At 37.4% G+C, this 11,497-nt stretch overlaps 1 protein-coding gene across 5 annotated transcripts; it reads right to left on the bottom strand.

Annotated features, from left to right (window-relative positions):
• Positions 1–221: 221 nt before the first annotated feature.
• Positions 222–10,545, bottom strand: LOC143031775 (uncharacterized). 5 transcript variants are annotated; one of them, XM_076196037.1, is made up of 2 exons: positions 10,318–10,545; positions 222–3,014 (listed from the first exon to the last, which is right to left on the bottom strand). In XM_076196037.1, exon 2 carries the CDS (start codon positions 2,200–2,202, stop codon positions 589–591), a length of 1,614 nt encoding a protein of 537 aa, XP_076052152.1. In that variant the 5' UTR covers positions 2,203–3,014; positions 10,318–10,545; the 3' UTR covers positions 222–588. The 5 variants fall into 5 exon arrangements, with proteins under 5 accessions (XP_076052152.1, XP_076052155.1, XP_076052154.1 ...); XM_076196040.1 differs by having other exon boundaries at positions 10,334–10,545; XM_076196039.1 differs by having other exon boundaries at positions 10,351–10,545.
• Positions 10,546–11,497: the final 952 nt, after the last annotated feature.

The following is an 11,497-nucleotide window of genomic DNA, read 5'->3' as shown; positions in this document are numbered from 1 at the left end:
ATTTTCATCATCATCTTTTTTGCTCATGCTGTTATTCAGGCCATTAAGAGTATTTAATTTGAGGGAGTGAAATTGTAAACATTCTTCTTGATTTAATTAATTTGAATGATTAAGTGCTGGTGATAAATAACCGTTAAACACAATACAAACCATCTTAAACCCACATGTGACATTATGAAATTGTACACTTACATTTTAAAGGTCACTGACAGATTCTCAAGATCACATCTTTCTTTTATTTTGAATTCATCATTATAAAATCATAAAGTTTATCTAGAACAATTCAATTTCATCTTAAAAGCCTTGCGTGTGCACATTTTTTCCTTTGTGTATTAGTTGTGAAACATGTGTGCACACACATAGGCATAAAACTTAGAGGGAACACTTTTCACTACACAGGTCACAATGGAATGGCTTCTCAACAGTTTTAGTAACCATGTGACATATGAGAGACCTCGTTTGTTAGAAACCTGAATTGCTCAGGTCACACTGGAAAGGCTACTCTCCTGTGTGGGTCATCATGTGATATTTGAGGCAATTCTTTTGTGAGGAAGTTGCATCATACTGTTCACATAGGAATGGCTTTTATCAAGTGTGGGTCCTTATATGCCTAGTAAGAGAACTCTTACGTAAGAAACCAGAATCGCACAGGTCACACTGAAAAGGATTCTCTCCTGTGTGGGTCCTCATATGTTTTGTGAGAGATCCCTTATGTGAGAAAGCAGAATCACACAGGTTACACTGGAAAGGCTTCTCTCCTGTGTGGGTCCTGATATGCCTTGTGAGATTACTCTTTAGTGAGACAGCAAAATCACACAGACCACACTGGAAAGGTTTCTCTCCTGTGTGGGTACTCATATGTTTTGTGAGAGAACCCTTTTCTGAAAAAGCAGAGTCACACAGGTCACACTGGAAAGGCTTCTCCCCAGTGTGGGTCCTTATGTGCCTTGTAAGATCATTTTTCTTTGAGAAACCAGAATTGCACAGGTCACACTGAAAAGGCTTCTCTCCTGTGTGGGTCCTCATATGCTGTGTGAGAGAACCCTTTTGTGAGAAAGCAGAATCACATATGTCACACTGGAAAGGCTTCTCTCCTGTGTGGGTCCTTATATGCTGTGTTAAATTACCCTTTTGTGAGAAAGTAGAATTGCACAAGTTACACTGGAAAGGCGTCTCTCCAGTGTGGGTCCTTATATGCTTTGTAAGAATTAGCTTATGTGAGAAACTAGAATTGCACAGGCCGCACTGAAAAGGCTTCTCTCCTGTGTGGGTCCTTACATGCTGTGTTAAATGACCCTTTCGGGAGAAAGCAGAATCACAAAGGTCACACTGGAAAGGCTTCTCCCCTGTGTGGGTCCTCATATGCCTTGTAAGATCACTTTTATATGAGAAACCAGAATTGCACAGGTCACAATGAAAAGGCTTTTCTCTTGTGTGGGTCCTTGCATGCTGTGTGAGAGAACCCTTTATTGAGAAAGCAGAATCACAAAGGTCACACTGGAAAGGCTTCTCTCCTGTGTGGGTCCTTATATGATTTCTGAGATGACCCTTTTCTGAAAAAGCAGAATCGCACAGGTCACACTGGAAAGGCTTCTCTCCAGTGTGGGTCCTTATATGCATTCTAAGAGCACTCTTATGTGAGAAACCAGAATTGCACAGGTCACACTGAAAAGGATTCTCATCTGTGTGGGTCGTCATATGCTGTGTGAGAGAACCCTTTTCTGAGAAAGCAGAATCACACAGGTTACACTGGAAAGGCTTCTCTCCTGTGTGGGTCCTCATATGTCTTGTGAGAGAACTCTTTTGTGAGACAGCATAATCACACAGACCACACTGGAAAGGTTTCTCTCCTGTATGGATACTCATATGTTTTGTGAGAGATCCTTTTTCTGAAAAAGCAGAGTCACACAGGTCACACTGGAAAGGCTTCTCCCCAGTGTGGGTCCTTATGTGCCTTGTAAGATCATTTTTCTGTGAGAAACCAGAATTGCACAGGTCACACTGAAAAGGCTTCTCTCCTGTGTGGGTCTTCATATGCTGTGTGAGAGAACCCTTTCGTGAGAAAGTGGAATCACATATGTCACACTGGAAAGGCTTCTCTCCTGTGTGGGTCCTTATATGCTGTGTTAAATTAAACTTTTGTGAGAAAGTAGAATTGCACAAGTTACACTGGAAAGGCTTCTCTCCAGTGTGGGTCCTCATGTGCTTTGTAAGACTACTCTTACGTGAGAAACCAGAATTGCACAGGTCGCACGGAAAAGGCTTCTCTCCTGTGTGGGTCCTTATATGCTGTGTTAAATGACCCTTTCGTGAGAAAGCAGAATCACAAAGGTCACACTGGAAAGGCTTCTCCCCTGTGTGGGTCCTTATATGATTTGTGAGAGAACCCTTTTGTGAGAAAGTAGAATCACAAAGGTCACATTAGAAAGGCTTCTCTCCTATGTGGATCATTATGTGATCTTTCAGCTGATTCTTTTGTGACAAAGCTTTATTGCACAGGCTATATTAGAATGGCTTCTCTCAAATGTGGGTCACTGTATGAAATTTGAGGTTATTCTTTCATGAGAAAGCTCCATTGCACTGGTCACATTGGATAGACTTCTCTCCTGTGTGGGTCTTCATATGCTGTGTGAGATTACCCCTTTGTGAGAAAGCATAATTACACACGTCACACTGGAAAGGCGTTTCTCCTGTTTGGGTTTTCATATGCTTTGCAATACCATCTTTTTTTGGGAAAGCAGAATCTCACAGCTCACAGTGGATTGACTTTCTCCTGAGTGGGTCACCACATGTTTTTAGGTGACTTTTGTGCCATTTGAGATCACCCTTTTGTGAGAAAGTAGAATTATACAGGTCACACTGGTTAGGATTCTCTCTTGTGTGGGTCATCATACAATATCTAAGATGACTCGTGACATACCTGTGCTGCAGATATCATACTGGATCCATTTCATCATATATATATGAAATCTACAGATAGCTCTTCCAAAGAAATGGTGATAGTTATCCTCATCCTGGAAAAAAAATGTAATTATAAGACTGACATGTAACTTTTTGAAATTGTGTATTACACTGTAATCAGATTGTGGATGTTTTGCACACAAAACATTTCATACTCAAGTCCCTTCATACCTAAACAGATTCTTTGTACTTGCCATCCCCAACATGTGTAGAAACACTAACAGGGTGCTATGATATATTGCATTCTACTTGTACTTTTTTAGAAATGTACTGAAATTCATCCAAAATCTACATGCATACTCACTCCATTACGATCAGAATGACTCAAATTTTGTTGTAGCTTTTTCCTCGTGTCATGAGATGTGATGGGGAATGGACCAGCTGGCCAAAAAGGCATATTTTGTTTTAACTCAATAAAATTCCACATTTGGGCTTACAAGACCTGACTCTCAATATGAACTACTCTAGAAAGATTCATTCAGTTCATCTCATTCATCTGACTTATAAAGTGATGCAAGTCACATCGTTTAAGATACACTGATAAGTGGTGTACCTGTTATTATTTAACCAAAACATAATCAATAATATTGACCTGAGATATTGTAGAGGTGCTTTACATATTTTTTCTTGTCATATTCAGTAGAATACCTGTGTGGGTATCATGACATAGTATTTGGCAGGTAGAAATGACTATATGTCAAATAATGGTCAATCATTGCACACCAGAAATTTTAGGGACAGACTACCCCACCTTTAATCTATACATGCATGATATACCCACACCTCACACCTCAAAAATACAAATCTCTTCCTAAACAGATGAAATAATTACATCCACACAGTGTAATACAGACAAAGCCAAAGAAATACAACAGCCATACCTCAACACATTCCTATGGGGGAAATAATAGCAACACAACCTGGAATAAGGAATCTGATAACTAGCCTTGATGTCAGAAAATCACACAGCCCAGATGAAATTACAAACTGGATACTAAAGGAGTGTAAAGAAGAATTGGTAGGCAAAATATACAATATAATAGGTTGTTTGCTTAAGGAAGGAAAAATACCAGAAGACTGGAAAAATGCTAACATCATACTAATACATAAAGGAGGTAACAAGGAAGACCCATCATATTACAGACTGATTTCCCTTACAAGTACTGCAGCCAAAACTTGTGAAAAAATTATCAAAAATATGTGGGCAAAACATCTAGAAGAGAATAATGTACTAAACCCGTGACATTTTGGATTCATACAGGAAAGATCACGCACCACAAATCTGATCTGCTCATACTGAAGACTATTAGATATAATACAGGAAAGGGACAGATGGGCTGATTATGCTTTCCTAGATCTACAAAAAGATTTTGATAAAGTACCACATACAAAACTGAAAAACATTGGAGGGGTACAAGGTAAACTAATGGAATGGATGGAGAACTTCCTGCATGGAAGAAAAATTATAGTGCTCAGAGGTAAAAGGTTCTACTTGGGAAGAGATGATTAGTGGAGTTCCACAGTGATTGGTACTGGTTCCAATAATGATTGCTATTATGTGAATGACATGGACAAGGGTGTCCACAGTTACATGAACTTCTTTATTGATGATGCAAAATTGTTGAGAAAAGTGAGCACTGAAATAGATTGAGTCACTGCAGAGAGATCTAAACAAACTTTGGGAATGGAGTCAGAAGTGGGAAGTGGACTTCAACATCAAGAAATGTAGTATAATGGAATTTGGAAAAAGTAAAAACAGGATATCAGGAAAATATAAAATTGGTGAAAAGAACTACAAAGATGGCCCCCACACTTTCAGAACTGTCATACGAAGAGAGACTGTCAATACTAGAGTTACCGACCCTGGAACAAAGAAAAGAATGAGGAGACTTGTTGACCATCTATAGAATCATGAGAGGTATGGAAGTCAGATGGAGAAGACTTACTAAAATGGGATACAAGAAATATAACAGGACATGGAAAGAAACTCAAAAAAGACAGTTATAGAAGAGGCCTGAAAAAGAGCAGGCTTCCCCACAATGTGGTGGATGTATGGAACAAACTGGATGAAATGATAGTGTGTGTAAAAACCATACACAAATTTAAGAACAATTTAGATACTGCGAGATACAGAGGACACCATGATCATTGTTCCCTTTCCCATAAGATACAACTAGGTAAATACAGTATATGTTTATATATGTTTGTATATATATATTTTTGTATATATATAGTTTATATATATATATATATATATATATATATATATATATATATATATATATATGCGGTATATTCAACCACATGAACCATTTTAACCACCCAGTTGACTGGGATAACGCTTAAGTCATCACATACAACAACAACATAACAGAAAGAAATTTAATTGAATGCAGTTTGATCAAATCTAGTAAGGGGATAAATGTTAATCTTCATCAAGGTTTGTACAAATTAGATAGTTTTATTTCTCATGAAATTTCAAAATTGTTTGAATTGTAATATAAATTATGAGCAGTTGTCCCATACTTGTTGGTTACCAGGACGGCCCAAACGTCCCATACTTGTTGGCTACCAGGACGGCCCATACGTCCGTCACGTGTACTTCTTCCACTACCTCTCCGAATGCCCTCTTCACTATGTCATATATTCTGTACCTTGTTTCTTCATCTTATAATTCCTTCTTTGTATCTGCACTGAAGATGTAATTACACGAAAGTGCTCTGCTTCGTTAGTTTACTTTTCCTAGTGGTTATTTACGCATGTGTGTGTGTGTGTGTGTGTGTGTGTGTGAGTGTGTGAGTGTATTTACCTAGTTGTATTTTACGAAATGGGAGCTATGCTAGTTGTGACCTGTTTTCGTATCTCTCAACATCCAATTTATTCTTGACTCGTGTATAGTTCTGGCATTCACTGTTTCACCGTTTAGTTTGTTCCAGACAACAATTGCTCTGTGCGGGAAACTGTTCTTTTTCAGGTCTCTTCTGTAACTGTCCTTCTTTAGTCTTTTATTGTGTCCTCTTGTCCCATTTCAATAGGTCATTTCTATCGAGAACTTCCATCCCTTTCATAATTCTGAAGATAGTCAACAGGTCGCCTCTTTCCCTTCTCTGCTCCAATGTTGACAGCTGTAATTTCTCCAATCTTTGTTCATATGTCAAATTTGATAGTGTGGGTGCCATCTTTGTTGCCGCTCTTTGGATTCTTTCTAATTTTTTTGTGCTTGGTGCCCACATTGATATAGCATATTCTAGTTTTGGTCTTATCAATTTAGTAATTATTTTCTTAACCATCTCTTCATCCATGTAGTCGAAGGCCCCTTTCATTGATCTTATTATTTTATTTTCTTCCCAGTGTTTGGTCCATCTGTTCCCGATAACCTTTTTGCATATTTTTGCTACTGTGCTTGTGAGGGACACCAGTCTAAAGTTTGTAGGATCTTCTCTGTTTCCTCCTTTGTATATTGGTACTATGTTTGTATCTTTCCAATCTTGCGGTACCTTTCCCTCTTTTAAAATGAGAAGTCTATTATCTTGTGTAGTTTATATGTCAGTTCATCTATACACTCTTACAATATCCAATTTGCAATTTCATCTGGTCCGTGCGACTTTCTAACACCTAGGCTTTTAATTTGGTCTCTTATTTCCCTCCGTGTTATTTTTATTTTCTTCATCATGGGTGAACTTTCTAGTTGTTTGTCCTCCCGGGGTTGTGAGCTTTCAATTGTAAAAACAAACCTGAAGTGTCTGATCATAACTTCTACCATCTCTGTGTCGTCTATGTACTCTTTATCTCTTTCACGCAATTTTACTACATCATGCTTGTCTTTTAGTTTGTCATTTACATATCTGTAAAAGAGTTTTGGTTGATCCTTACATTTGTCTATGATATCCCTTTCATATTCTCTTTTTTCTTTCCTGCGTATGTTTACATATTCATTTCTAAGTTTTTTTATATGTTTGACATTTAGATGTTTTCCTGTCTTTTTTCCATTTTTTCCATGCTTTATCTCTCCTGGCTTTAGCCTCACTACATCTTTTGTTGAACCAACATTTTATATAAATTTCTTTTGTTTCTTTTTTGGTACATATTTGTTAACTCCCTCTTTATAATTTTCTTTAAACATGTTCCATTTGTCATCCATAGTTGTTTCCTTTTTAGAGAACCTATCCCAATTTGCATTTTGGAAAAATTTCCTTAGTTCTACAAAGTTTTGTTGTACATAAATCTTCCTTCTCTATGTTTATCATTTCTATGTTGTTCTGTTCTTTTAATTCAAACTCTATTGGTATATGGTCGCTTTTTCCAATTGGTGTTTTATACACCATTCTGTTCACAATATCTGGTTCAGAGGTTAATGCTAGGTCTAGTTTTGATTGTTCCTCATTGTTTCTACATCTAGTATTCTCCTTAACCCATTGTGTTAGAGTGTATTCGATGGTCATATATCTAGTAGCATGTTGCTCCAGAGTTCATCTCCCCCCTTGACTGTCATTTCTTCCTAAATTATGTCTTTTGCATTAAAATTGCCCATGATTACTGTTTCCACTCTCTTTCAGTGATTCGTTTAGCACCTTTATTGTTTCTTCCAATAATTTGGAATGTTCACTATCTGGCCATGCATGGGTTTTAGGTGGTACATACACTACTACAAATTTTCTGCTTTTCATATTTTTGTTAGCCATTTTAATCATAATTACTTCTGTATTTCCCTGACCTTTGATTATCTTCGTTACATTTAAACCTTTTTTGGTCAATATCATGACACCTCCTTGCTTATCAGTTCTGTTTTTTGCCCAGTGGTTATATAAACCATGTTTCACTATGCTTGTTAATAGCGGTCCTTTCAGTTTTGTCTCTACTATGCCCATGATGTCAGGTTTTTCTGTTTCTAGATAGTCATTTAGTTCTTTGATTCCAGAGATCATACCATTGATGTTTGTGTATGCCACTTTTATTATTTTTTTTTTTTTTTTAGGTTTCCATTTTTTAGATATACCATTTTTTCAGTCTCAAATCCAGCACTCTCCATAAAAAAAAAAAAAATTCTCTGTTCTCTTTTCATTTCTATCACTTGCTTCAATTCTGAGCACTTTGTCCTTCTCTTTTTCCTCATCACTCATTTCCTTTTGTATTCTTATATTTTTTAATTTCTCGCTATTTGCCAGTTTGACCGCTTTTGATAATACTTCCTCTGCCATCATTTGTGTTCTTAGTTTTATTTTTAGAGGTCTTTGGTGTTTTTCTTTTGAGTATTTGCCTGTCCTGTGAATCTCGTAGATTTCTTTAATGAGACTTTGATCTTCATCCTGTATTTCTTTCAGAATTTCTTTGACTAGTTCCTTCCCTTCCTATTCTTTTTGGTATCTATACATATCATGCTTGTCCTGTATGCCATGGACCATAATGCACTTGCCTTTGTCAACTGTGTCTTTCACCAAATTTTCCTTCTCTTTGATTACTTTTATAACGGTTTCTTTTGTATTTTCTTCCATATATATACACACACACACAGTAACTAAAGACAAAGAAATGCAAAAGTCCCATGCACTTTCATGTAATTCATATCTTCAGGCAAGACACAAAAGTGGTGCAACTGATTTTATACCACTTTTGTATCTCCCCTGAATATATGAATTACAGAAAAGCCCTTGCAAGTTTTGTTTCCTTTTCCTAGCAGTAACCAGCATATTATTGGATCATGTGACAGTTTCATTGTTTATCTGCATATTCACCTGGGACATAAACCCACTTCAGGAATTGGTGTTTTATCTCTTGTGCCAATTCTCAGAGTGGGTTTACGTCCTGGGCCAAAACATCCACAATGATGATATTACTGCAGTAAGGAGAATTGGAACATTTGACACAAATTGGTCAAGTGAAACTGGAAAAGCCAGATCCATACTGGTGTCACTCCATGGGAGACTAAAGGAAAAAATCATTTAAAAATCATATCGGTTAAATGAATCAGATGATAGGGTGATTGGTAAGATAAAAAAATACATAAATAAATAAGGAATGCTCACAATCAAACATCAGAAAATATTTGTTTTGTAGCATTGGTAAATGGATGGAATGGGCTAAAAAATATCTACAATAAGCTCACAATATAAGAAATGTTAGATAAAGAATGCAGAACTCACAGCCAGAAATATAATTATAAAGAAAATCTAAGAAAAACTGACCGGCATTAATAATTGCCATCCAAATCAGGTGAATAATGAAAGGTGGATTCATGTCCTGAATAATTTTTCAGCCTATTATCATTATGACTGTAAATAATGGAATATGCTTGGTTGAATGGAATTATGTTCATTAACTCGAGCTAATAAAAGGGACTCATTAAATCAGGATTCTACTGTAGTACAATATGAAAGGAGACTTGATTAATTCTGAGCAAATTAGGAGACTAAACTTAATTTTGAGGGAAGTCTTTGTGGACACATCCGGTCAAGGTCAATTGAGGGGAGGACACAAAACAGAGCCTACACAATTTGGATTTGATCTGGACATATAGACCACTGCTGCATAATGACGGGGTTCATGTTTATACAAGGGGCCAACAGCTAATCAAACAAGGCACATTTTTACTTAAGGTATGCAACGACTCTAGATTACTGCAGGAATTACAATTTAGAATCTGTGTTTAGGGATGCTACATATCTCTAAAATTTATATTCTTTGGATTGGTAATAATAATGTATATTACATTAATATATAGTTTACAAAACCATTGTTTAATTTTCCATTACTATGTCACGTAGGTATCCACTTCTACAATTTTACCTAAAAAAGCTGGACCCCTACTAGAGTAGAGGGTTTAGTTAGGTTAGGTATCAGTTGGATTGGTAATTGAATATCTGCTGTCCTGGAATTACTCTCAACCAGGCCTAACACTTGACCAGAAAAAGGACACTCATATAATTAAGTGAAATTGTCCATTGAGGGGTAGAAAATTTTAATAACCTCGTATTCTCTGACAGACTAGAAATATAAACAACGTATCAAACTCAAAGTCTGCTCTGACCTACGAATGCCATTTGAGGACCTGCATTTTTTTATGGGGGGGGGGTGGATTAGAACAACTACTCACTGCCAAAGTAAGTGTGTAATCAAACTGGTGAATAATTGGGTTGAGATAAACAGTCTCCTCCCAATCAATATCTGGATCAACAATTGGCCGTTCGTGGCTGTTCGTACGGTAAACAATCAAAGATCCCTTTTTTTTTTGTCTTACTTAAGAGTTACGCTGTTTTACTCTGGTTGATGTCAGCTAAACAAAGAATTCAATACAACAACGACGAAGCTTTGTTACCTGATATTTTGAAATATATTACTATCCTTGCAATGACCACTTACCTGATCTGGTACTCACTCATACTGTTTTGGTACCTTTTAGTACTATTCTGTAGTTCCTGATGCATAATACAATGTTCCTTTAATATGATGGTGCTCGAATTTTAGTCTCAATCCTGTATGTTACGAACATTTTGTATTATTCACAAACCGATGATAATGTTTGTGTATTATGTGTACTGTTTGGACTCATGACTGTTCTGGTCCCCTCCTACATATGTTGTCCGTGTAGTGGACTAGCTAGGTAAGAACAGCCGCTCGCGTGGGATCGGTTTTTGTGGGAGGGGAAGAATGTCTGTAAGAAAATGAAAATATAGTTGTGTATAAAAGAGGGCTTCTGCTACCGGGCGATTAGGGATATCCATTTCCTGGAGTCGTGGCTTTGGAGGTGTGGGCAGGAGACTCGGGGTTGAAGACTGGGATTGATATGATGACCACAATGGAAATAGGCTTACATGCTTTTTTTGTGTTATCTTCAGTAATTGTAAGTGTAATTTCGAACTATGTGTTTTCCTTTATCTGTATTTCATGTATTTATTGCCAAATAAACTTATATATTATTATCATTATTACTATTATTATCATTATCATTATTATTATTATTATTATTATTATTATCATTATTATTATTATTATTATTATCATTATCATTATTATTGCTATTTTTATTATTTTTATTGTGTGAGTGTATGTGGCGCGAACGGGGACGGGCGGTTGGCAACTCCCCCCTCCGATTGGGGGGGAGTGGGGTCAAAGGGCACGAGCGTTGGTATCCCCCTTCCCGCCAGAGGGGGAAGTGCCCTCGCATCATCGACGTGGGTGGACAGTGCCTGGGAAGGACCGCGCGTGGGTGGTTGGGGGAGCACGAGTGTAGTAAGGGAGGGATACCCACCGAGGAACGGTGGGGCTAGTATTAGTAGTTAGGAGGAGAGAGGGAATTAGATTAGGTACAGTGGCATGAGTGTTCCAAGGAGGAGTAAAGGCCCACCCAGAAGCAACCGGAGGAGCGGCATCATCGAGCAGTAGTCGTTACTCAGGTCAAGTCAACCGGGTAGCTGCTTCAATTGGTGATATGGCGAGTGGTTGTGTTACCGTGTTCAGCGCCGATGAGGTACACTCACTACTTAGTAGAATTGAAGCCTTGGAGGATGCTGTCAAGTGCCATATAGAGGAGAATCGAGTT

Source organism: Oratosquilla oratoria, chromosome 12 (genome assembly GCF_046742065.1).
Source record: "Oratosquilla oratoria isolate Oo_2021 chromosome 12, ASM4674206v1, whole genome shotgun sequence".
Lineage (NCBI taxonomy): Eukaryota > Metazoa > Arthropoda > Malacostraca > Stomatopoda > Squillidae > Oratosquilla > Oratosquilla oratoria.
This window is presented reverse-complemented; position numbering and strand designations above follow the sequence as displayed.